This window comes from Amblyomma mixtum, chromosome 1 (assembly GCF_055824585.1).
Source record: "Amblyomma mixtum isolate Tamu chromosome 1, ASM5582458v1, whole genome shotgun sequence".
Lineage (NCBI taxonomy): Eukaryota > Metazoa > Arthropoda > Arachnida > Ixodida > Ixodidae > Amblyomma > Amblyomma mixtum.
In genome coordinates this window covers 94,256,990-94,284,311 of record NC_143012.1, presented here as the reverse complement: position 1 = coordinate 94,284,311, position 27,322 = coordinate 94,256,990, and the positions used below count along the sequence as shown (strand labels likewise).

The 27,322-nt window shown below is 50.6% G+C and overlaps 1 protein-coding gene across 6 annotated transcripts in view; it reads left to right on the top strand.

Moving 5' to 3' along the window:
• Window positions 1–4,597: 4,597 nt before the first annotated feature.
• Window positions 4,598–27,322, top strand: part of LOC149367237 (latrophilin Cirl-like) — a 412,262-nt gene continuing 389,537 nt past the window's right edge. For all 6 annotated transcript variants that reach the window (XM_089554668.1, XM_089554675.1, XM_089554655.1 and 3 more), the window contains exon 1: window positions 4,598–5,336. Coding sequence is in view for 5 of the 6 variants with exons in the window: in XM_089554675.1 (XP_089410801.1) it covers window positions 5,282–5,336 (55 nt within the window). In the remaining variant the exon portion in view is untranslated. The remainder of the gene's footprint in view (window positions 5,337–27,322) is intronic.

Below are 27,322 nucleotides of genomic sequence, written 5' to 3'. Positions count from 1 at the left end.
GTGGCGGCCCACCATACGGCTCTTCCGCAGACTAAATAGTTCCATCAATATAAAGATATCACAAGACAAAACACAGTTTTTCACAACAAGAAAAAAACGGATACTGTTCACAACAGGAAAAAAATCGGATACTGTGAAGTGTAGTTTCAATGGGACCTTATTAAGCGTTCGCTGTAGTATGTCTAAAAATAAGACAGCATCACTGCACAGAATAAAAAAATGGTCACTGTTCTCTGGCTCATTGCACAGGCGGCAATACACCGTCCATGGCACAAACATCCCTTTAGCATGAAGGCACGCCTGGACCGGCAGCGTCGATGCGTGCAGTTTTTAAGATGAATGTTTGTGCAGGAGATGAAATGCACATTCGGCTAACGCGTTTTAAAACACTGCTGTCAAGAAGCTCCAGGTAAGGCTGCCGGTACAACGGTTTAGGAAACAATTACTCAAGCATCTGTGCCATCCGCCTTCTGGAGAGGCTGCACAGGTAATCTGAAGAAAAGCGCACAGTGAGAAATTCAAGGTTTCAGCGACTTTCTTAAAAATGCACTAAAGAGGATTATGAACTCGTCTTTTTTACCGTGGAAACTCGATCTACACGTTCCGAGGGAGTGGAGCGCGCTGGAAGTTAGGGAACTGATAAAAACAAGTTACATGAAACAGTGCAAATATGAAGAGTACATCCGATCCTTTACGCGTAAGCTTACTGACCCCAATAAAGCGTGCGTATTCTGAAATCGAAACATGCTACGAGAGTGAGGTCCTAATTACTATAGCAAGGCAAGCATGGCTAGTTCATTTGCACTGCTTTACACTTGCCGCGCTGTGACAACACCAAGAACGCATTCTGACTGTCGAGATTTTCTTCGCATTAGCATATTGCGTCACTATCATTCCTCTCTTGCAATGACGCAGAACACAATCGCTCCTTGACATTGGGGTCTATGAATTTGATACTTCTTCTATGTGAGATATTTCGATTATGGAGGACGCGCCGTAATTACTTCGGCATGGCAGATTTCGCCATATGTCTCTTTAAAGTGAACATAACTTGATGTGTTTCTTAACTACCTTTACCTGACATTTGAAACACGATACTAATGCTTTCATCCAGTTTGCTCGCCTTCGAACATGATTATAGGTTCCCAGCTTTGTAGGTGTGGTTTCAACACAGCGAAGCTTTATATAGTTTTGCACTGTCGTTCGTTGACTCTGAGACATTTCGAAATTGACGATGGTCTGCGCAGTTTTCCCATAGCAAAATGGAAGCCCTAAATTAGCGCACCAGCTCCGACTTTGACGTAGACCCGGAGCCTGTCCTGGGCGCGGCTCGCGAGGCTCTAGACGGGCTACAGGGCTCCCCGAATACACCGGATACAGTCACGTCCCGTTAATACGAAGCCCGTTAATATGGACGACTCGAATTGTGGACAGTTTTCCGGGGGACCAAATATTTACGCCTCTTTAATATGGTAGCTCGCTGTCCGGACAACGGAGAGGGCGATAATGCGCGGAGCCTTTGCGACCCATGTGTTTTTGTCCAGTTAATATGGACCGCGATGAGAGCAAAATCGGAGGACCTCTACCACATTTTCCAACCCTTGCAGTTTGAGTGCCGAACACCAGCAAAAGGCAGTGCGAAGGGGCAAATTCCCTCGCATAATGGCCTTTTTGTATGTGTGTGGTTCCATGTTTTACTGTGGAAAGGTGCCCGGTCAACGTACCTTACCATTTCCTTCATTGCCTTTCCCTCATTAAAATTCCTTTCTCTCTCTCTCATAAATGACTGCAAACAAAATTCTTTCCGCGTGCTAGGTTGAAAACGACATTCAACAGCTGTCAACTCAGTGAGTATAGCGTTCTTGAGACGCGAACAGTCGTAGAAGAAGACACTACATCACACTAAGAGGCGCCATTCAGCCCGAGGACATCATCATCATCATCATCATCACGCGTCTCGTGGGCCGCTAGGAGATTCAAAACGTGCTTCAAACCTGCGCCGCACAATTTTAAAGAAGATGGCGATCAGAAAAACTACGAGGAGATTTTGGCAACTAAAGTGTTGAGAAGCGAAAGCCGAGGACACAATGCAGTGAAGACTTCCGCGGTGGATGTAATGTCACACCGTTCCCGTGGCTCTAGCGATACTCAAATTATACATTTTTCGGGGTTCTGAAGCGTTAATTATGCTTCATTACACATTTTCCCACCTAATTTGACAGAATTCCGACCTTTTTCCGACCATTCTGTGGCAATTTTCACTATGCCGTGTCGACTTCTGGTGGATGTGACTTCACACCGCTCTTGTGGCTATATCGACGTCCGCGCTATTTCGACGCAATTTCGACATTGTTGCCTATAATTAATTAACTAATTATACTACTGTCATAAAACTTGGCTTCTAGGTTCATTTTCGCCTCCTCTATCTGAAGCAATCATTGTTTTCCTTCTATCTTTTTTAGTTCCCGAGTTAAACGCGTGTGACATGCGTTGTTAACGGACAATAGTATGAGCCATTAAAGGCTTTCGCCTTAACAGTACACCTGGAGCTTCCAAGATTGCCCACTTTTAAATTCACTGCCCGCCGCAATGTACAGAAGCAACCCGTAATCATACAGGCTTTTTTTCTGTATTTCTTTTTGTTTTTCTATATGACTCGTTATTATGGACGACCGGCTTTACGGACACTTTTCCTAGGGAACCAAACTGTCCCTATTAACGAGGTACGACCGCATCGGCAAGTGAGTGGTACGGTAGATGGCGTGGCACAAGTACGGAACAAGGCGAATGTCAGAGATCGTGTGGGGCTGCCGGTGTCACGGTCAAACTGCTGGTTGTATGCCGAGGGTGAATTACGTCGGTCTAGACATTCGCAACATATAGTTCGAAAGCGACGCGGCAACGCTTGCCGCTACCGGCTACGAAAAACTCGACAGGTTCATTTAAGACTGCTTACGTGTGGCAGTCGGAAAGCATTACAAATGCTGTTCTGTTTCTTCGGCGTTTCCGTGTTTGGGCTGACGACCACGTTTCGCTTTGAGGGGTACCGTTGTGGAAGCTGTAGTCGTTGATGGCTCACTGTTCATTGCACGAGCACGCACACTACAGGCCGCATTGAAATCCAACGACGATGTATGACACCACCCACACACACACACCGGTACGTTGTACGACCTACGGTTGCGCAACAAGTTTGTTAGCAAGTCTGGAAAGGCATACAATTGAAGGTGTAGCCTTTTTCAAAAGTAACCAGGCTCCATGGTTTGCTTTTCATTCGTATAACAGAGCCCTCGCGGTTTCAATAAAGATCAAAAAGTTTTTTGAAGGTGAGAACAGGGGTTCTTCTTACCGTACAGAGATTTAGAGCTTGAGGGCCGGCATAATAGCTTTAATGAAGGGCTGAGAAGAAAAAACGTGCAGCCTGGTCACTTTTGACAAAGACTGTACATATGTCGCCGGCTCAGATCCCTGTAGCAAAATAGCCTTCATCTTGACTAGCCGAATACAACTCAAGAGCGCAACGACTCTTTCCCGTGAAAAGATCCCACTCCAGCCAATTGTGTTGGGCGATTCTTATGAGCCGCCTAGCGTGGCAATGCAAGGAGTGACAGATGAAGGGGGATGTTCCTCTCCTTCATTGGAGGTAGTTCCCTTCCTCCATTGTAACGTCCTCCCTGCATTGTCACCCTAGCAGGTTCATGAGAATCAGCCAACGCCATTGGCTGGAAGGGCGCCCTCTGTCGGGAAAAGCTGCTTCGTTCTTTAGGACACCACCTGGAACACTGTACGACAAACCGTTGCGGGAAAATTTTGGTAGACGAATGCAGGGAAAACTCGCGCCACATGGATGTCAGCTAGTGGCGGGTATATATTATAGACAAACATCATGTATATGATTGTCTGAAGTGGCGGTGCTCGGCTTGCTTTGAGCGTCATACGGCCGCTTGATGACGTCACAGTATTTTTTCTTGCCACCGCTGGTATTATCTGTGGCGTTGTGCCATCTGAGAGTATACATACACCAGGGGGCATTGCATACGCACACACACACTGCCGGAACTTATGTCTGCAGTGAAGCTCCACCCACATTCGGCCTCCGCGCACAGAATTCCTCCACGACGAAAAAGTAGTCCGCTGCTTAAACGTTTCTTGTTACCTAAAGAAGTTTGTCACAAGAAAAAAATTATCAGCTCTAGAATTTTGATGCGTGGATTATTTCATACAGTCAAACATTAAAAAACTGATTTGCTTTACTGTTGCAATTGGTCACCGGAATAATACAAGACGCCGCGGACAGCGGCCCAGTGTTAGCAACTGCTGTTTTTTGAAGTTGTATCCTACTATATAGTGTTGCTCTGGCATTAATAACTGTTACATTTTCAGGCTCAATATGTGCATTTGGTACGAACGCCGGTCCCTTCAGCGACGTTATTGGCTCCAGGAGAGGTTGGCGGTGCATTCCACAGATGGCGCCAAGCTCTGCCGCGCGGCCTTCGGGCGAGGGCGAAAACCGGCCGCGCTCTCGGCCAATGGACGCCGGCGGCGTTGGCGTCCCGCGCGCTTCTTCCCCTCGCAGACGCTCAGGAATGTGGCCCGGCCCGTGGAGGCACAAGCGTTCCGGCTTGGCTCTGGCTCGGCCGCGCACGTGATCGGCTCGCGCGCGGGCCGGCGTACGAGGCCGGTGTTTGTGTTTGTGGAAGAGGTGGCGCACCGACGCCTCGCTCGGTCGCCGCCCGTCAACGACCCGCTGAGGAGGGCGTGCTCGCGATCCGGCTCTAAAAGATCTTCCTCGCGCAGCCCGGGATGTGACATCCAACTCTGGTGTTCTTGGATTCATCGCTGACGCCTTCGCGGCGGCGGCCCCGCTTCCCGTGCCGACGCTGTCAGTGTGTACGCGCGCAACTGGTTGTTGGTGGTGCAGACCCCGCCGTTCTGCCGGCAACTCAAAAAGATTCGCGTGTGGTTCCTCCTGCAGCATTGTTTTCCCGCACGCTATAGTTGTGTAACTCGTCTGTGTGTGTGTGTTTCCACCCCTGCGGGCCGGAGTTTGTCAGCGAATGTTGTTCGTCTGTCTACAACCGTAGTCGTTAAGCAACTCGTGAAACTTCTCGATATTCCACTGCAGCGTGCACAGTGCGTGTATTCGCAGGATTACGCCCCCGCGAGTGACCGCTTCCAGTGTTTTTGCGGGGAGGTTGAAAATTCAAAAGCCCCGAGTGTGCTCGGCGAAGATCATCGACCTGTGTCGTGTGGACCTAAGCAGCATTTGGATTTCCTGCCGATGACGACGCCTTGGGCTACGCGTATTCCTTCATCAAGGGACCTTTCGTCTCATGGTGAGTAGCATCTAAAGAAAAAAAATTCTCGCGCTTTGGGGCTCGCAAGAACAACCTTTCGTATCCCCGAACGTGAGCGCAACCTCCGCAACCTCCGCGCTACTCTTCGGCAAGAAAAGAAAACGCGAATCCTAGCATCCACCGTCATCTGGCGGCTTCAATTTCTGTTTCAGAACAGGTATGGAACTCCTTCCTTAAATTCCTTTCATCTCGTACACGTCCGTGTCTTCAACTCGTTTCGGCTCGGATGTCGTCTGTTCCGCCATCGCCTTTCCTTTCTGGAGTCGTCTGCTACCCTTTGAATGGACCAATTCAACTGAAAGCCCCCCTTTATTGCGGCTGTCGCGGCATCGCTTTTGAGAGCGCGTCGTCGGGATACATTCGGTCGCTTGCTTTGCTTCTGTTCGCCGTTCAGCGGAATCCCGGTCGTCACGTTTCTTTGCGCGCCGCACATGTCAGAAGCAGTGGGAACCGATAGCCATCCACAAAGCGCGCCGTTTTTCGAGCCCCTGCGGCGGGTGTTTTAAATTTGTTTTGGGAACGGGGTCGTGTCTTCGATTGCCTCTGTATTCGGGCGACGGAATCTTTGGCCGCTCGGCTATTACTCTGCATCCTTGTAGAAAAAGTACTGTAATAAATGACGTTCCTTTTTCTCTTAGTTCCTACTATAATGGATTTATCTTAATATCGATGATTCCGCTGTTGAGATCGGGATATTTTCTGTTCGATCCTAATTCGACCGCTGCTTGAGTTATGATGAAGCTTATGCCGTAGCAGCCCGCTCCGATTATTGGCAGTATTGGTAGTCAGCTCGAGTGGCACGCGCTTCTCTGGCGTCAGCGTCGAAGAACATACGGGTGAAAAGGAAATTTACGCTTCGAGTCGGCGTTTCCTTGTTTCTATACAGTTACCGCTTCGTTGGTTGTCTAAGCCGTTTGATCTAAGAAAGTAATCGAAAGCCTTTTTCCGGTATTTTTCTGACTGCAGTAGGATCTGCGATCGTTTAAAGCTGAGGTACTTATATACAGCTCCGTGCGACTTAGTTTTCATAGTAATTTGTAATTCATCTACTCGCAACCGGTTCTCTGCATACTTTTAACATATCCACGCATAGTTTGCACTCTTAGCGGCTTTTGCCGTGTGTTCTCTACATGTATCTTTTTTCTGTTTTTTTTTTGTTTTATCTCTGTTAAACCCTTCCTGAAACAAACTACGCACAAGCGCATCTCCAATCTTCCAGCACGGACCCGACGTCACTTTCAGACACTTATTACAGCTCTAGATCAAGCGTGCACCTGGAAGATGAAAGAGCGGAAAGTGAATTGGTTCCGACGTTTGTGGACATATTGTATGGGTCACGGCAGTCAAGCACAACACCAAAGGAGCACAATCGAAGGAGTGCTTGTTTTATGAATCAGTTCGGAGCACACAACAGGGCCGCCATAGAGACGAGAGAAAGTAGTTGAGCGGATTAAGTGCAGTCCTTTATCAGGTGGTCTTTAATCCACAAGGTTTTCTCATGAAGCCTGCCAATGTGCCCCTCAGTACTCATCCTGCGGAAATAAATGCGCGGTGAAAGCGACGCTGCGTATGGGGATATTAGGAGCCCATGAAGTGACACGTAATTATCATATAAATAAAGCAGTCTCTGTTTCTTCTGTCGGCATCCGGGAGAACCAAGTTATATTTTGCCATGAAACTAGTTTGCCTCACCGCAATTATAAAATTTAATCGGCGGAAACTTGACTGCTTCTTGGGTCGTGAGCTGCCACATACAGCGAGTCACTTAGGCTATCCTTTTTGTATACATACAGTTTTCATATAAGCCAAATAATATATGGCGGTCGGGGCGTGGGATTTCACTCATGTGACAAAAACAGTAAATATAAAAACGAGGAAGGGAAACAAAGTGCAATATTAGAGTCCTTCTTGGGCTAGTTTGTTAGGCATTTATACAAACCAGCGCTTGAAGGACACGGACAGAAAAGCAGACACAGTTCTCTGAACTCGCAACTTAATTTTATTCATGAACCGATTAGAAACATTTAGGGTGCAGATAAATCAGTGGACAGTCAGTCCCGTTGCATGTTGCTTCGGTGCTAGCGAAGGAAAGGGCGTTTTTGGATGGTGGAAGTTGAGGCCACTCAGCGACATGTGAGGGGACTGATTGTCGACTGATTTGTCTGCCCGGTTAATGTTTATCATCGCTTCATGATTAAAATTCGTTTGTCAGTTCAGCGCAGTATGTGTGTGCCTCTCTGTCCTTGACCTTCAAGCGCTGGTTTGTATAAAACCATTAGAAGGTTTAGTTAGCGAGCTCGAGACTTGCATCCGCGCTCGACATGCGGACCACTACGGAGATAAGCTTAGCTTTTTGTCGCACTTGGCGCGAACTATTGTTTTCTGAGGCACTGCGGCGGGTCAGTATTTCTTCAAGAGAGCGTAAAAGGCGAATGTGTGTGAAGAAACCCTAATTTTCATCAATGTCGATCGATTGTTATATTCGTTTGCATCGGCGTTCAAGGGGAACGTGTCAGGTTGCCGTATATTGCTTCTTGTCGGTAAGTAAATATAAACCTGGCTCATGGATTTGAGCCAAGTGAACTGCCGTCACCTGGGTACCTTTGAAAAGTACGCCACAGTGGAGGAGTGTACCGCACCAGAACAATGCGGTACCCAGACACGTCGTAGTACATTGCGGTTTGCGCATTAGTTTCGACTAAAGTCCCTAGATCAGCTTTGCTTTTTTTAGAAAAGCTCATAAAGGGACTTTAGTTTCGACCGGGTCGGGTTTCTTTCCTGCGGCGCTTGGGAGCGTCGATCAGCAGACGTGTGTTGCTTTTCGCCTCCGTCCAAATGCGGCCGCTAATGGAACCCGTGCTCGACTGCGCCGTCCGCTTGTCTTCGATTTCGCCACCAGCGGGAGCGTGTCGAAAATTGACGGCGGCGACCCTTTTCCTCGCGCATGCTGTGTGGTTCTGCTTAATGGACTGTTTGCACTGGCGATTTCCCAGCTGTCTAATGGTGCGTGTGAAGGTATACCTGTGCACTCATTTTTTAGTGGGAATACGGGGAAAATATTTGCTCTAACCACAGCCATGCAGCCAGCGGATCTTGTCACTCGCTGGCGCTTTTGCATGGCGTACGGGAACCAACTCTCCGGTATTGAGTTCGACACTCGCTGTAAGTCATACCTGGGGAACAGTGTTCATATGGGATCATCTTGCACATGTTAGAATAGCGTTAGGCGAGTCGACGCTTCGCACATCCCATTTGGACGTCTAAAATTAAAAATGTTACAGCGCATAGCCCCTGCCTTTCGTGCGTGGCACTGCTTAGCGCGTCGATACGAGTTATACAGCGACGCTTCTCACGGGCCGAGGCGGTCTCAATCCGAATGCTCCAGACTCAGACTTTCCCGTGCCTGTCTCACCTCCGCCGTATTCAGCCAGCCCTATAACGCCCTGAATGTCCACTCCGTGAGTCTTTAAACTGCATCTCACAAGCTGTTTGCAGCGTTCTAAAAGATGGAGCTCTCTCGTCCAATTAGGGCCAAGGAAGGCGACAAACAGCCCCTGAGATATTTGTGCAGTGTCGTGACTAATTTTCAAGCATTTATTGCAATGATTGAAGAGATAGTTCAGATTGGTGTTTCGCAAGTACAGCGAGCGTTTCATTCACTCGTTAAATTAGCGAATTCCGCATGAAGAGACCACTGCGGAGTCTGGGACTGACGCGCTATATTCTAGCAGTGTCAGCTGAAGCTGACAGTTCTTAGCGCACCCGGCCTGCTCGTTCGTCGGGCTGTGGCAGCGTCGAGGGCTGTTGTGGCCCTGGACTGAGGGCCCCTCTACCAGTTCCGCAACATATACCCCCTTCCCTTAAGTAAAAGAACTTTGAGATAACCGCGGCGACCCGCACTGGAGCAATGCGAAAGCACAACCTCCACATGCTATATCGACGTCCGAGGCTGTTCTGACTTCCATGTACTGTATCGACGTCCATGGCTATTTAGACGCCTAAGTGTATTTTTCGTGTTTAATCAGTTAACTAATTACGCCTCAGCAACCAAATTTTTCCCACGGCAGCATTTTATCACACACTATCAGTTGCAATCGCACTTTCGCAGATTTGTGTTCAGAGAAGGACGTAATCGTGCGGGCAGAATTTGCGGATACTTTCTACTGACGCGACAGAGCCATACAATGCCCTCGCATTAATAAATACTTCTCGCACACACTGCCTCAGTTCTCGGTGGACACTTCAACCGCGCCGTAAAAGAAGGTAGTAAGGTGGGAGTCAAAGAACAACGCGCTTATAGCTTTGGCAACGTTGCACGCTATGCATGAAACGGAGTATAGTGAACGCTAGAAAAAAAAAAGAGGCCACGATACCTCAAAGCTCCGACCGGCACTGGCGCAATGCGAATGCAAAGCATCCACATACTATATCGACGTCCGTGGCTGTTCTGACGTCCATGTACTATATCGGCGTCCATGGTTATTTTGACGTAGAAGTGTATTTTTCGTGTTTAATGAATTACCTAATTACACTTCATGAACCAAATTTTTCCCACGGCACCATTTTATCACAAACTATCTGTCGCAATCACACTTGCGCAGATTTATCTTCAGAGAACGACGTAATTGTGCGAGCAAAGTTGCGGACACTTTTTGCTGACGCGTCAGAATCATATGATGCTCTGGCATTAATCAATACTTCTGACAAACACTCCCTCACTTCTCGCTGGACACCTCAACCGCGCCGTAAAAGAAGGGAGTTAGGTGGGAGTCAAAGAACAACGCTACAGCTTTGGCAGCGTTGCACGCTATGTATGAAACGGAGTTAGAGAGGGCTAGAAAAGAGGCCGCGATACCTCGAAGCTCCAACCGCTTCTTAACTTCACCGCCAGGCTTCGCGTCCCAGACTCCCGCGTTTCTTCGGCGCTACTTTCCTCGGGACGATCTTTTCTTTCTCCGAGAACCCGCTGAAAGGCGCACGTTCCTTCCTTTCGAGAGCGGGCCGCGATCCGTCCATCGGCTCTCTCACCTCGGCCGCCGGGCTTTTACCGTGATTGAACATCCGACACGTCTGGCGCGGCTTCCGCGAGCTGCCTCCGCCTTCCGAGATCTTCAATTATTCCGTTATCTGCGCCAGCCTCTCTCGGGCCATCGGGATAAGTGCGCAACCATGGTTTCCCCTTTTAGTTAGGGTGCCACGACAGTGCGCGCTCGCGGAATCAGTCGGGAAGTTCGTCCGAGCGTGATCACTTGAATTAAAGGAAGGGAAGGAAGTAAAGTCGGCCTGCGCGCTTTTCAGCTGTAGGAGAATAAAGCAGCACCAAAAACTAGCCTCCTAGCAGCTAGCCTAGCAACTCATTTAACCAAGCGGTGATAGCATGCGCGCTTTCCGCAGGCGGCACCATAATTTCATCGGATGTCTGGCAAGGTGAATAATGAAGCACCAAAAACTATAGCCTTCCATGGCAGCTAACCTAGCAACATATTTAACCTAGGAGTGGTAGTATCCTGCTTGTATTTGTTGTTTGGTAGTACTCGGCTCTTTAAATAATTTGTGTGAGAAGCGTTTCGGATAATTTTTTTCTTATATGTCATTTTATACATCGTGGGAGGGAACAGCGCGAAACAAAACGACAGACAAAGCAAGAGGACACAAAGACGAGCGCTGTTCCCTCCCACGATGTATCAGTAATAACTCGCCCAGTTATCCATTCTTCTTCGATGTCATTTTATTCTGTTTTTTGGTTTGATTTATGGTGGTTTAACCTCCCAAAGCTACTCAGGCTATGAGGGACGCCGTAGTGGAGGGCTCCGGAAATTTCCGCCTCCTGGGGTTCTTTCACGTGCACTGACGTCGCACAGTACACGGGCCTCTAGAATTTCACCTCCATCGAAATTCGACCGCCGCGGCCGGGATCGAACCCGCGTCTTTCGGGCCAGCAGCTGAGCGCCGTAACCACTGAGCCACCGCGGCGGTGTTTATTCTGTTTCTGAATAAACTTTACCCGAAACAAGACGTATGAGGTTATTGTTTTTTCGGCACTGTTTATTCTGTTTCTGAATAAACTTGCCCGATGGACAGCGCTTTTCACTATCATGTCTACTTGGGCCAGTTGTAGTGTCGAAACGGCAATGGGTAAGCAGTGCCGAAGAAACAAGAAACGCCTGTGTCTTGTTTCTTATGCGGTGTTTATGCTATAACGATTTACATAATTCCAAATCTTTTGCGTAGTTTTCAAGAAAGCATGAGGAATATTTGGCCCTGTTATCTCTGGTATGCATTGATCACTGATATAATCTGATAATAGAAGCCATGTTTAGGCACCGGTCACTTTGTAACCAACGTTTCTTTTTAATCCCACGTTAGCTGAGAGAAATTTGTGGTTGATTTTATCGCGGGCTTCAGAACTCAGCTGGCCTCTATTACAGGGATTGATTATTTCCGCTGGAGAGCGACCGCAAGAAATATTCGCTATGAAAGTGTAATAACTTTTCTCAGTTTTCTTGTAAATTGTAAGAAACCGTTATTGAAATATTGAAGGTAATGATTCACAAACAGTTTCCCGATGAAAAATGCTTTTGTCCATAATTGCCGGGTATTGTTGTGTCATCGCGCATTCGCAGAAGCCTCAATAAGGCGAGTGAATCAGGAATCCGCGGAGACGTTGTCCCCGCAGTAGTATCGCGTATCCTTTGACGGGGTTACAACGCGCACGAGCAAAGAGAGAGGAAGCCATACACAGAACAGCACGCGCAGACGACAGCTTGCATACGAACACGCCGATCCTGTCGTCTGCTTGTTGCGCAAGTAGCGCCTGGTGTCGGTTTCTTGTCCGTCTGCACAACGCAGAGAGCGGTGCCTATTGGCCGCCGCTGTTTCTGTTCCGACACCCGAGGTAGCCACCCTACCCGAGGTCTTGAGCCGTGTGATCAGCCCTCCCCAATGGACGCACGGAAGCCGGCGCGGTGATTGAATGGGGACGAAACCCGAGCTCTACGTGCGGTGGCTCGCTCTTGTGGCGACCGCTCGTCGCGAGCATCGTCTCACGCCCGAGAAACACGAGAGCGTCTCGATAGCCGTAAACGCATGAAAGGGCGGAGGGGTATGAAGGAGCAGCGGTTAATGGAGCCACTTTTGTTTCCGCATGCACTTCCGTGCGCGTCCGAGAGGTTCAGTTCCGCTGTTATTTCCGCCGGGAACTGGAGACCGCCGAAGGGGCATCCTCTGAGGCTCACGCGAATCTGGGAACAGCAGTAATAGCAATGGTAATAATGATCCTTTATAGAAATGGCATACAGACAGTCGATAGACATAGTATAGACTCTATTGCCTTCCTGTAGATATTTTTTCCTCTATTTATAGTCTATAGACAAAAGTCTACTAAAAATGTATGGCCATAAATCTATGGATCTCTATAGACTGTCTACAGCATTTGTATTGCCTATAGACTACTCTGTAAGATTTGTCTATGGAGAGTCTATCGACTTTATAGACAGAAGTCTATAAGTCTATAATAATCCCTTATAAAATGGTCTAAAGACTTCTTATAGAATGTATTGCCTTCTTATAGATATTTTTGTCTATTTATAGTATATAGACTTTCTATAGACAGAAGGCTACTATAAGTATATGGCCATAAATCTATGGATCTGTACAGACTGTCTATAGCATTTGTATTGCCTATAGACTAATCTATAAGATTTGTCTATGAAAGTCTGTCGACTTTATAGACACAAGTCTACACGCTGTCTAAAAAAAATGGTTATGAGGGACAATAATAACAAGCAGGATAATCACTACGGTTACGATCATGGCGTTAGTCCATTGTTTTGCCCACCGATCGGCGCGGATAAAACGGCTTTCGGACGTGAATCCGGACGCGAGAGAGAGATAGTGCACAAGCGTAAACGAAAATGCGGGAAGTGAAATCAGTCGATGCAGCGACGGCGGACTGTCGAGTGGAGTGAACGGGAAAGCAGGGCACTGAGCGTCACCTCACCCTTCTCTCTCCCGCTGAGTACATAGGGGAAAGAAAAATAAAAAGCGCTAACGGGCTTTTCCGAGAGAGACGCGTGACCCCCGCAACAACAGCAGTACCGTGCGATGTAAGTGCCGAGCATGTCGCCTCGTCGATACGTGCGCGCCGGTCGATGCTGCTCCAGCTTGGGGGAGAGAGAGGGAGGGGGAGAGGGGCGAATGAAGTGTCTCGGTGCGTTGATTGATTTCATTTGTCACGCTTTGGCGCAGCCGCCGGACAAAGACCCGGTGCCGTCGATGGAACGAGGGAGTGTTTTGCTTTCGCGCCCCCGCCTTCGCCACGTCCGATCTCGTCGAGCACGCCCACTCGTCGCGGCTGCAGGGGAAGAAGAAAAAAGAGGAATCGCGCTGAATGATCGGTCCCTAAAGGGTTGTACCCTGTCGGTCGCGGTGACGACGGCGCTTTTGGAAATGCAGCACCTTTTTGCCTCTGCCTGGAAGGGGGTTTGTCGCCTGTTCCACCGGCTCAGTCCGGAAGTTGTGACGTTGTGCTGCTGATAACGAGGTGTCCAGTTCGATTGGAGGCCGCTTTTTTGGTGAGGGCGAAACGGGAGAGAGGTCGTGTGCTGAAATCTATTCGCGGGTTAATGGTACCCGAACGCACGAAATCAGTTCCCGCTACTGTGCCCTCCTATTGCTCGAGGTGCACAAATCGAACGTGAACCTGTGGTGAAGAAATATTTCTCCGTGCTGTGGGGTTAGTAGAGGAGACAGCAAGCTTAGAAGCTGTCACAAACCACCGCAGGCACCATCCGTCATCAGCGGTGGCATTTTTTTTGTGTGTGTGCTCAGTGATCCTTCTAGTAGTTACCCGGCGGACATCAACGGCAGGCATCCTAGTGACTTTCTTAAAAAGTGTGCGGCGGTCACAGTGGGGCGCAGGACAGGGGGAACACAGACGCGCAGGTGGTGGCCACAGGCGTTTGTCGAAAGAAAAACATGAGGAGTTCTCAATAACATGTTGAGGCTTTAGGTGAAGGGTTTTACGGAAGCTCATCTTGTTGGGACGTATGCGACGAATAATTAAAACGGCGGCGACCAATAAGAAAATAGAATGACGTTCAGGCTTCCGAGCGGCAGCCTTGTTCACAATGAGGGCGAAATGAAGTGGCGTCGCATTAAGTACGGCGCGCCATGCTACAGTCTTTGGCAGAAGTAACCAGGCTGCATGGTTTTGCTTCTCAGTCGTATATTTAAACTATTATGCTAGCTCTCAAGCTCTAAATCTCTTTATGGTTAGGAGAACACCTGTCCTCACCATGAAAACTTTTCGACCTTAGGGAAAGCCGTAAAGGCTATACTATACCAATGAGAAGGAAACCATGCAGCCTGGTTACTTTTGACAAAGGCTGTACGCATTCAGGCGCCACAACGCAGACCTGTTCCCATGAGTGTGCCGACAGAGCATCAAGAATTTCGTCCCAATCGCGAGAGACATCATCCCAACGTGTGCGGTGACGTCACGGGGACGTGTTCTTCGCTGCAGAGGTTACGTCCGTTGCTGATGCAAATGCGTCGCAAGATCTCTTACAAGGCACTCGAGCAGTGTGTGGTTCTTATTCCGCTCCTATAGCGTTTATGCAGTGACTAGCCTGCGCCGAATCCGCCTGCGCAACGGTTGAAGCGCGTCGCTTCTCGTGTCCCTGGCCAGTCGCAGGCAGCGAGGCCGCGCTGTACAAAAGACGTCCAGCGACGGGCGATCGATCGACACGCGGCGTTCCTTGAGAGCCTGACCGATAATCGCACTTGCACGCATGTCCGCAGACTACAGCGACATGAACACGCGCTTCACGGACAGTGGCACTCGTGAAGCTCATCGTCTGCATTGGAACGTCGTCTGCTCATCCTCCGTAGGAAAGACAGGATCGGGAGGAATCGTGACCAACAGAGACGTCGATGCATGACGACCGCGCGCTTAGTGGGTCAGTGTCGATCGAGCAGCAGAAACGGTGCTTCTGTTCTCTTCTTTTATTCCTGGACTGCTCGCGTCGTCCCTCCGGCGTCGATTCGACGTCGATACCAGCCTGCCGGGAGGTCACGGACGCCGTCGGGACGCCCCGAGACGCTATCCCCGGATGCGTGCGTCAGTCTCGATGGCCTGCATACGCGCCGAAGGATGCGGGCATATACGATACGAGGAAGCTCGATGCAACCGACTCCGCTGCCGTGTCACGCGGTTTCGCTGTGCGCGCCGACCTTGCGAATCGGGTGAGTTACGACAGCTCGGGTCGGTCTGGTCACCGGGGCAGAGAAGATGTGCGATCGACGGCCTGGCACGTCGCATGGCACGGTTCACGCGCGGAGGAAAGCGGAACGCGAGATAAAACGGGGTGCGCGAGAGATTAAGCTCCCATGGACGTGCTAACAGAGATTATAGTCGTTCAAAATGCGACTCCGCACATGAGCACCTAAACAAAGTGCTGCGAAGCGAAAAAAATTGCGAGGACACTTTGCCAACTAAAGTGTTGAGAGGCGAAAGCCCAGGACACTATGCCATGACGACTTCCGGTGGATGTGACGACACACCGTTCTCGTGGCTATATCGATACCCAAATTACACATCTTTCGGGGATCTTATGTGCTAATTACGCTTAACTACACATCTTCCCATCTAATCTGACACAAATCCGACGTTTTTCCGACCATTCTGTGATAATTTTCACTATGCTGTGATGACTTCCGGTGGATGTGACGTCACACCGTTCCCGTGACTATATCGACGTCCGAGCTATTTCGACTCAATTTCGACATTTTTGCATTTAAATTAACTAATAAATCTACTGTCATCAAACTTGGCTTCTGGGTTCATTTTTTCCTCCTCTCTGTGATGCAACCATTGGTCTTCTTCTATCTTTCTTTAGTTCCCGAGTCAAACGCGTGTGACACGCATTGCTAACAGACGACGGTATGAGCCATTAAATGCTTTCGCCTTAATAAATACGACACCAAAGATGTCCTCAAGACCCACCACATGCCGACTGCGTCAAGGTTTCTGGAGGGCGGGGCGATCCGCGCGATATCCTGAAGACATGCGTGGTCGCGCAGGCTTTCTTCTTGCGACCTTTGCGTCGACAGCGACACGGGTGGCCCCGCCTGATCGTTTGCCTGATGGCAGCTTGCTGAGATTGGATTGCTGGAGAGTACGGCTTAAACGATCCCCGATGCAGACTTTGATCGAAACGAGCGATGAAACGCAGATGCGGCGATTGTTGTGAATCGTAATTTCGGTCTGCGTTCTTTGCCTCGCCGTCGCGTGCTTGCATGATGACGATGCTAATCGCGCGCCTGCTATGCCTATTGTTGCTCGAGAGCTATACTAAACAATTACGAGGGACTTGCGTGTGTCCACATCGTGATTCGTGCGCCAAATGGCAGTAAGAGACGCCCTCAACACGCTCATGGGTTCGTTGTAGGGGAAATGGGGTCGAGGGTTTGGGATGACGCGAGCGTCGCCGCTTTGACGATTTTGCAGTGAGAGCATTCGATGGCCGCGTGTTGTTTCGTTTGTAGGCTTTCTCTTGTAGTATATGTTCCCTTCGCAAGCGACTGCAATCCGGCCTTGTGAACAATCTTGGTGTCTTCCAATTGCCAGAGTGACTGGGACAGGAATGTTTAGGCGGCGCAGGTATATTTCTGTTGCAGAGCTCGGGCCCACCAGCTTAGCTATAGTCAGATACAACTTAGGTCAGCAGTGAAGCTCCGCCCACATTCAGCCTCCGCGCACAGAATTCCTCCGCGACGAGAAGTAGTCCGCTGCTTAAACGTTTCTTGTTCCCTAAACAAGAAGGTTATCATAAGAGCTCTATAATTTTGATACGTGCATTGTTTGATATAGTCCAACATTAAAAAGGTGATTTCGTTTACTGCTGCGATTGGCCAGAGCAGTAATACACGACGCCGCGGACTTAGGCCCAGTGTTAGCGACTGCTGTTTTTTTTTGTTTCTTTTTCAGTTGTATCCTAATATAGTTCCTCATTGCCTGTGTATAGTTCTAGACCTATTTGATGCTTGCAGATTGACTGCCTTTGTAGGCTTGGGCCCGATTGGAACATGTGTCGCCCTTATACTCAGGCCAATAAAGCGCATCTGCTGCTTACAGCAGTAGTGGGCCTAACGGATGCCTCAGGGTTGCGAAGTATTCTTCCACCGTGCTCAGGGTTCAAAGATGGTTGGCACCAATCTGTTCTTACCTGACTGCTGTGCACCTTGTACGCGAGTTGTGGCCGCCATCGAAGCGTGCGCGACCCGTGGCACATGCCGGAAACCATGGTCGCCGAGGCCGTTGGCAGCTCCGGCTACGAGCCGGCAAGCCCTGGAAGGGGCTCTTCTGCGGAACAGGGCGAGAGGTTTCAGGATAAAAAAGAAATACAGAAGCACTGTTTCTCCAACAAACCGTCCGCCTAGTTCGCGGCTATTCACTTTCTTTGTCGTGTTTTTCTCCTTTCCATTTTCGGCCTGCCCGCGCGCAGCGTGGTATCTGTGCGAAGGCCTTCCCGCTTCTGGAAGACGGAGCCTTTGACCGCTCTTCCCTCCCCCTCGTCTCAAGCCGACTCTGTGGGGAGTGTCCGCTTGCCTTTTAATCTTATTTCAACTGCGCACCCCCCCCCCCCTCCCCCCCCCCCCCCCCCCCCCTCCGTGAGCAACTCTCACAGCGACCGAAAGCACGCCCCTTGAACGCAGAGCCTGGGTGTGGATGGTGTACGCTTTCTTTATCTTGCGGGGCGGCATGGCGCCGGCTTCGTGGGTTTCTTTTTTCTTTATATTTTGTTTTGCGTGCCTTGCGCGCAAAAGACATACTTTCTTTTTCCCTTTCGCCCTCCTCGGTGACAAGTGGAATCCGGGTTCTTTTCAGCTGTCCCGCTGCGACTTGGGGGAAGGAAGAGAGGAGGTCCTCCTCCCTGTCGCTCTTTGAAAACATATCCACTGGCTCTACTCGCTCCCAGTGTGCCGGCTCCCTCTGTGAGCGCGATCGCGAAATGAGCTTGTCTCCTGGTTCGTTGTCGCCGTCGCTTTGCACAACACGTTCGTGCGTTCCTTTTGATGGAACCTGGTTTAATAGGAACGTGACAGTTAAGATGGCCCTTCTACAAACCGCGGGAAAGAGGCCCAAGGAAGCGATGGGGAAAGCGCAATTCGGGTTGAATTGAAGAGGTAGAAATAGCACGGTAGTTCTTTTGGTGTACCGGTTGTAAACGGTGCGGCATTTGCTGCATGAACCGCAGCACACCTATTACGATCTTGTCTCAAGCGTGTGTTACATGTACTATCAGCGTCAATTGAAACGCGAACAGCAAAACTGGCAGATAATATACTAGGGAGGCAAAATACATGAACAGGTGATTTTCCCATCGAAGCCGAAAAGATCGCTCTTATGAAGTGCTAATAGATCGCGCCTGTATTTCATCCCCAGCCTCTAATAAGCTTGATTTTTTGCGCCCGCGTTTCAGGTGTTTTGTTCGCATTTCATTTGACGCTGATAGTACATGGTTGTCCTTTCTATTGTGTGTGCGTGCGTGCGTGCGTGCGTGTGTGTGTGTGTGTGTGTGTGTGTGTGTGTGCGTGTGTGTGTGTGTGTGCGTGCGTGTGTGCCATGAGGTAGAATTGCAGAGTGGGGTTTAATGAGTGGCTGGGGAATAATTTCACCATCGCATAATGCATGGACGGTGACTTCCATTGAAAGCCGGCTCCTAGGAAAAGCTTCGATCCTGAGACCTGGGCTCACAACCGAATGCCATTCTCACTAAGCCTCCGCGATGGGTCAGTGGCGGCGCCATTGTGCGTCGCAGTCAGGAACACCGCGCTCATGCGCTGTGAAAGCGACAATTTTGGGGGTTTCTGTCGGTTCGCTTCCTTTGCGCGGTACCTCCGCTCCGTGTATCAGAGGTGCGCGAACCTCCCGGAGGTCGGCTGTTTGCCGCTCCGTGCTACCCGGCTGGCGCGCGTCTTCGAGTTCGCGCGCCAGCGGCTCTGGGCGACCGTTCCGCACAGCGGGGGCGACAGAGATACATGACGAGCGCGAAGTGCCTCCCCTTCTGCCACTCGCCCGCCCTTTTGGCCCTTGTTGGCTTTACTTTCAGCCGCCCCGCCGATGGCCTTGCGGCAAGCACGGAGAGGTAGCTTCGTGTCCTTCGAGCAGAGCCGCCGAAGTTGGCGGTGCCCCTTGGACTTCGGATTCGCCGCTATTGGCTTCCTTCCGCCGGTCGATGAAATGGCGCCACGAATGTGCGTCATGGCTGGAAGCTCCCGTTTCATAACGTGGCTCAAACTTTCCTCATGACGGTGACGTCTCGTTGCGTTTCGTCGTTGAAAAAATCGTAGGACAAATTACACTCTCGTGTAAGACTGATGACACAGCGATGCTGTTTGAGTTTGGTTCGACTAAGTTTACGCCCTCTGTCGGAGCAGACGACAACTAATACAATAGTTGTCGTCCGCTCCTACAGGGGGCGTCAGGCGTCCGTGGGCGACCTCATTCCTGCGAACACGGCCGCCGCTGCGCACGACTAACGGAACAGCGTCCGGCTTAAACAGCATCGCTGTTAAAAGCCGACTGTTCCGAGCGGTGTTTGACGTCAGGAGACGATCGCATGTCTTCCAGGACGTTGCCGGGTGTTTGCCGACGCGCACATACGACAATCGCCATTACGCCTAGTCGCGAGGGCAATGATCGAGTCGCTGCAGGAACTCTAGTAAAGGGCCGGGGACCGTATGTGGACAGTTGAGAGCGTATTCGATGCGTTTTTGTTTGCTGCGCCTTCTGTCTTGCTTCTGTATAGGGTTGCTGTCAGATAGAGACGCGAGTGCTACACTAATGAGTTAGACACGTCAGCGCGGTGGTACATATGATTGCGGTTCCCCATTTCGCCGAGTGTTTTGCGGTGACTCTCCATGCGTCACAGATGTGGCGGTTCCAGGGTCCCTCGGTGAGCGGCGCGTCGGGCCGAACGAGCGCGCGCTCTCTCCTCCGCCACGCCGTGGGTAGCCCTCCTCGCAGGAACTGTCATTGGGGTGTTGGGTAACCGCGTGCCATGCGAGCGGGCCATCGGTTGTGGTGAAAAATGACGCGGTTGTCGGTGAGAAATGATCGGGAGGTGGCGCAACGCGCTGTCGAAGCGTCCCCCCGTTCTCTTTCTCCGGAGAGACGGCAACGCTGCCCGGGGTAAGTCACCTCGCAGCAGACGACACCTTCTCGCGTACGCCGTAGCCTCGCGTGGTCACCGCTGGGGAACCCCGGGAATGGGGCACAGTGCTGGGGTGACAAGCGCGTTGCGATGCGGCGACTCTTTGCCAACCACTCTAGACAGAAAGGAATAAAAAGAGGGTATTATCTGTCCTCTTGCGCACAGGATAATTACTCCCTTCCTACTCCCATACAAGGGTATTAGTGGTTAGAGTGCGGATCTGTGCGGTCGTCTGCTTAATGGGACACTTACAGGACTGATGCAGCCGATATTTGTTGTTAGCAAAATTCGATTCTGGGACTCTTTCTGGTTATGTTGATCTTTGGTCAGAAACCAAACACGGTTATTCATTCGAAAGCTTTAGAGGGCTCGTCGACACGAAAAGTGGAGGCGTTGCCAAACTCGCGATTGGTCGAAACGGCGTGACGTCATCAAAGGCGGCAAAATTTGAAATCACAGTGAAATCAGAGAGAGTGATAGTACTGGTACTTACAACTGCACCACCTACAAAGGAATAACACTTGGCCTGAGGTTGCTCTAAGATGGGGGGAATTCCAGGGGAACGGGGTCCGGAGGCAGCACTTTCAGAATTCCAACACGAAATTTAGCCGCTCTAGGCGATAAATGACACGTGATGGCGCCACTGTGGCCAGGAAGATTCCCCTAGCGTCGCCACCAGTCGTGAAAACTGCCACAGAAGCTCTCCGAATGTGTTCTGAACGTGGCTGGCCAGCAACCTTGTCGCTTCTAGGACGGGAAGTCTGCTATGTGATCGTGCATGTTCCCACATAGTGTGAAGCCCCGTGTGGGGATTCTGGGATAGCAGTCGAGGCGCATTCTGCGAAGGAAGCACACTGCTGCTTGATTCCAGGCTACGCGTTGAGCAGAAAACAATGCGTGCATGCTCCCTTTTGTAGACGTTGGACAAGGTGACCTGCTACAAATGTTGTCCCAAACATGAGCCGTGGTTGCGACCGATGCGGACCGTTTTCCAGACTCTTTCGTGAGAACGGTGTAACTTTCGCTCACTAGTCCGTGCTGTACGCACTTAATGCCGTATTAGCGTGTTCGGCGTTATATGGTAACTGCCAGCATTGCTGAAGATGCGCTTTCCGGAACAGATTTATTTTGAGAGACAGCGATGAAAACGCCAGCACGATAATACGGGGTCAAAGTAATGAAATTGGCGGCGCGCCCAAAAGTGCGCTTCTATACGGGCTCTGTGCGCAAGGCAGTGTGGTTTTGCCCAAGGTGCGACGCGTTAAACGAGGCCCTAGGGAGAAATAAACGACTCCGCTTTCCTTCGCGTCTCTTCTTCTCAGCCCGTTTGAAAGAAGTTTCGAGGCAGAATCGGCGCTTTTCTTCAGAAACTCCCTTTCACCCTTGAATGGATGGGCTCTGGTTGACAAGAAAACTGTGCGCCCCTGCTAAGGTGAAGGGCAGACATTTCACGTTCCAGATATATTTTTTTTTTTATCTCTCTCTTAGTGGCCGCTTGCTAGTGAGCGCCCTGCATTTATCGCTAGTCGAGTAGTATTTGTTTCGTGACTCCGCATCCTCCTTTCCTATGCCCATTTCCTGCCGCCGCTCACGCTGGGACCCCCTGAGCAAACTTTGCTTCGTTCGCAAAGATGGCGGCCACCGGCGCCTCCGAGCCAGCCTTCGCCACTGATTGCGATCCGCTGACCCGCTACCGGTCTTTCGCTTTTTTTCTCTCTCTCCTCTCAGCTTCCCCCGAGAACGCTTGTTCGGCACCCCCCCCCCCCCCCCCCCCTTGAAAGGCAAAGGTAGCAGTGCAAACACCCCAGAAAGAAGAATAAAAGAGCGAGGGGAGAACAGGCAGGCCGGTGCGGCAAACATGGCCGGCCCGACTCCGAACGCGCGGGTCATCGCCTGCTTGTGAGCGCCCGTCTCGGTCGAGTTAACTTTAGCGCCTTTCGGTCGCCGCCGCTGTAGCGCCCGACGCCCCGGTGTTCGCCATCTTTGCGCCGGCAGCCGAGGCCCTTCAGGGCTCGCTGCCGCTTCCTTCCGTTTCTCTCCTCCTCTCTCTCTTCTGTGTATGCTTTGCCGGCGCTCGGGCTTTCGTATTTCTCCTCTCTCTCTCTTTCTTTTCTTCGTATTTTGCTCTTACCTGCTATCTTCTCGAGGAAGTAGTCGCCGCCTGTTGGCCATCACGCAACACGTGGTGCCTGTCTGCTGGCTTCCTTAATCCTTTATTCCGTCCGCGGATGAGAAGTCGTTGACGATTACCGGAGAAGCGGAGGATTCCTACGCGCTAGCGCCACAGCGAAACCGAAAATGAAAGAATCTTACGACCACAAAAGGGGCCAATGCCGTGATCAATCACTAGGTTTTACCAGAGTTCGATGCTGCGCTCTTCCTTTCTATCGAAGTGAATCGCGGTATCGTGCAAAATTTCTACATTTTTTTCTATATTCCTATAAATTTATTATGTGTGAAATTTCTGCCTTCATTTCTACCGCCAGTAAATTAAGCAATAGCCGTTACGATTTCAGGTGTTTCGGGGTTTAGAAAGGGGTGGGGAGTCGGTTATCGGTTCGGGAAAAATGAGTAAACGGACTTTGCACAATTGACGTGGACACGGGAGGCAGTAGATGAGCACGGTATGGCACGGTGTACGGTATGGTATGGTATATCCGTTTCATTCTTCCAAAGCTGCATATAAGCTATGAGAATGGCCGTAGAGGAGGTCTCTGTATTAATTGCGCCTATATGTTTCTTTATCGGATACCAACATCGTACGCAACACGGGCGTTTTTCTGAGAAGCTGGCATAATGAACTGAAAAAAAATAAAATGAGACGTGCGAGTTATAAGACGGTGGGCACAGGTGTCACCGTTCCAACATGAAGGAGGAAGCTGCAGTACATACAAGTATGTGTACACAGCTGGTCGCTCCCGAAGCCAACCATATATATCGCACGCGAATTTATCGCCTGTTTAGTAAAACCTGGTGCTGGGATAGTTGGTTTACATTCTTTGAGATAGGTAAAAGAGAGAGGCAAAAAATTTTTCGCCTCTTATTACTTCGTTTTTCACAACAATGATGTGCAGATAAAGGAAAAGAGGACTTCCCTCCCACCCGCACTTGGTTCTTTCCTGAATCATTAAAGTTGTTACCTACCTACCTGCAGTACGTTTCGGTTCGCTGTCCGTGCGAAAAACTTCCGGGTGTTTGCTGATCTCACCAGCGGCAGGTTTGTTTCTCGTGCAACTCAACGCGCGTGCGTTCAGCACCAGCTCACGCGGGCCGCTCTAACGAACGGAAATAGGCGCAAAAGAAAAAAAAAATCGATCTTTTCTTCGTCAGCGCCCTGCCGAGCTCCCGCGCAAACTCGTTAATCCGCCCCTCTGCGCTTGGTGCTTCGTCTAGACCCGCATAGCAGGGGCCCGAGCGCGTGGCTTCAAACTTTCTCCCGCGCCTGTAGGCCTCGCTGCAGTTCTGGGTTTTCGCATTCATCTCCCCACCTGTATTTTTTTCTTGCTATTTTTGTACGTGCTACCCCTTTTTGCAGCAGCGTTCCAGTTTGAGCCGGCGCTGTGCGCGCCGTAGCGTAAGCCCGCGCCAACGATAACGAGCTTTGGCGCTTGCCTGCTCGGGGCGCCTAACAACACGCGCGCGCCGTGTAACGGGCGACGGTAAACAGCGCCGGGAAGCAGCAGCAGCAGCAGTAGACGTGCGCGACCGTGCGGTAGGCGCGAAGCGCGCTTGTCTCGCGGAGATTAGCGCCGGCTACGAGTAAGCATGCATCTGTGTGCGTGCGAGCTGAGGTAAGGCCGTGCCGTACAAGACCGGTCTATAGACTGCTTATGAGTTACCTATACCCTGTTAGGTTTCTGCAGATATTTTAATTTTAAGGCGAAAGCCTTTAATAAGCAGTTTCAGCTGTGAAGCCCTCTCCAGTGGAGTGATAGGCAGCGCGCGAGCGTGCGTAAGAGCGCGCGGGCGTGTATGGGTATTCAAGATGGCAGCCTCTTTTGTCCATATAAAACGCAACACTTACCAAATAATTAACTAAAAAAAGATAATGTACCTTCACTAAACAGTTTCAGTGCATTATTAGCAGGCTTAATTGTCATTATTTTCTCTCTAACTCGTATTGTGACCGATAGATGGAGCAGCTGAGCAAACGACTCTATTCCGCTCGAGAAGACGGGCGATCCGCCCGGCTAAAACTGTTTTGTCGCGAGCCTTTCCGCTGATGTATCCGCTCGCCCGCTCCGCCCCGCTGGCCGTAAAAACGCTCAGCTAAAACTGCCTAATGCCTCATCGTTGTCGACAGAAGGTTGTCAGCAGAGGTGTCACGCTTTTTCTAGTCAGACCAGAAAGAAAATCTTTGCGCACGATTGGATTCGAACCACCATCCTTCTATTCCGCAGCCGAGCGTGCTAACGGCTACGCTACTTCCTGCCAGTGCATATGTATTTCTCCTTTTCTAGGACGCTGAAGAGTGTTTGCAGAAAGGCGTCGAATCGGACGGATGCCTCCCAAACGCCCTCCAGTGTCTCCAGCATTTAAGATTCACAAACAATTGTGTACTTAATTAGCATCTTAACCACACATCAGGGACACAAGCAGCAACACCGCGCAAAAGGCTTCCGCCTCACCGCACTTTAGGTCTACAAAGTGCCCCGCTGAATTTTTATTACTTCTTTGAGACATACAGTATTCTCAGGTGCTGCGGCAAGAGGCAATATTTCTTGCCTGACAAAGGCCGCAACATCCGAAGCATTTATACACTCCCCGGAAAAAAAGTAGATAAAGAAGGAAAGACAACAAGAACACAGCAAGTAGCCACTTCATTCAAAATTATGAGAGAAAAACACAAAAAACAGCATCTGAGAGCGCAGTGATCTAACCAGTAATGCCAGACGAACCTTTGGATTGAGATTTCCTTCTGCCGTATTGCGGGTGTGAAAGCAAACTACGCGGGTATTACTTACCCTGTATGAGCCGAAAAACCCCTCAGTCTGTTCGCTTTCTGCACTTCATTCGTCTATCACCGCCGCTCACTCCCCGGGAACCTCAGTGTCGAGCAATTCGCATGCAGCGAACGAGCGCGTATACAGGTACGGAGGTTAGTAAACGCAATACGCAATTGCCTTCCTAACAAATTTCACGGATTGCCTGATTGAAGCTGCCTGCTGGGTGAACTCTGGGAGGGGACACCAGTGCGCTTTCTTTCTCATGAATAAACGATGCTCCTTTAGTTCCGATAGGGAAGGCGTGATTCCACTTGGAACGGAATCGCGTGCTGCGTTTACTTACGTCCGCACCTGCACAGGTCCGGATGTGCGACCTCCTGCAGAGCCGAGAGATCCGATCCGGTAGACACGAACTAGGGCGAACGAGTCGAGGGCACACGCAAACCACGACGTATCCCGAAAAGTAAAACTGCACTCTCAACAACTACTCGGGAAAGCGAAGAAAAAAGCGTCTCCCCGAGCGTTTTTTCTCCGTTGTTTGGATGCCGCGCGTCACCGGTAGCAGCCACTGTCGCGGCCGCGGTTAGCGCTGAGGCAGGCATCAGCGACGCCCCGGTGGTGCGGCAGGCTGGGCGAAAATCTGGGCATTCATCTCGCCTAATTACCTGTCACGGGTCGGTCCCGAATGTTTATGCCAGGATCCGGGGCCCTGCCTCGCGTGCCTGTACCCCCCTCAGGCGTTGCGCGGCGCTCTTTTTTTTTATTGTTATTTTTATTCCAGAAGCGATCCCTTAGAGCCGAGAGCCCGCGCTTCGCTCGTCGGCGCACACACGGCTGCCTGGATGGCTGGCTTTTAGGAAGGGGCGCGAGGGGAGAGGGGGCGATGCGTGCGCATATAGGAGGCGGCTCGTTTATAAGGTGCTCCGGAACTGATGCGGTGCATTTTAGAGCGGAGCTCGTCGTCGTCTCCTCTTTATTTGGGCGAGGAGCGGCGGAGAAAGAAAGACCGGAGGAGGAGGGCATCACGAGACACTCTCGGAGACTGGTTACGAAAAAAGTGAGAGAAAGTGGTCGCTCATATAACTTGAGAGTGCGTCACGCGAGGAGCTAGCTGTGTGGGAGACGAACCAGTGTGCGTGTATCGAAGCCTAACGCTTTATAACCGCATTCACGATCAGAGTCCGGGTGGTCAGGTCTGGGACCGCCGAGTTTGCCGGCCCGGGCGCAGAAATTGGCGAAGCAAACGTTTTTTTGATAAACGCTCGTTTGCCCGCTTGGTCTCGCGTTGTGTCATGGCGTGCTTTGGCAAGACCATCCTCGCTCACGGGGCCGAAGATGACGATTTCCCACACTATATAGCCCGATATCTGCCTCCCCTTGTATCGTCCTTCCCGACGTCTCTCCCAGCCGCTTTTTTCTTTTTCTTCCCCGTGGGTCGCTTTGTTAGGAACTCGTAAAGTGTCCAGCGTTTATCGGTGCGTTAGCCGAAACCACTTCCAAACGCAGCGTGTGAAAACGTTCGCGTGACGCCTGCTAGTTCTACGCGTTGTCTCTTTGCTTGTGGCCATGTGTAGGCGCTCCAAGTCACGGCGCCGGCTGGCACGATGTGGCGGGATGCGGCGTCGGTGTTTGTTCGAACCGCAGTGGAAGGCAAAAACGAAGGAGGCTAGGGAAGCGCAGTAAGCTTTGGCTGGGTAACGAGGACAATTTGTTGCTCTAACTGACATGCTTAACTTGCGCCCTCACAGCTGAGAAAGCGTTTGCACTTACCGCGCGCCATACGATGCTGCCACGGCGTCGG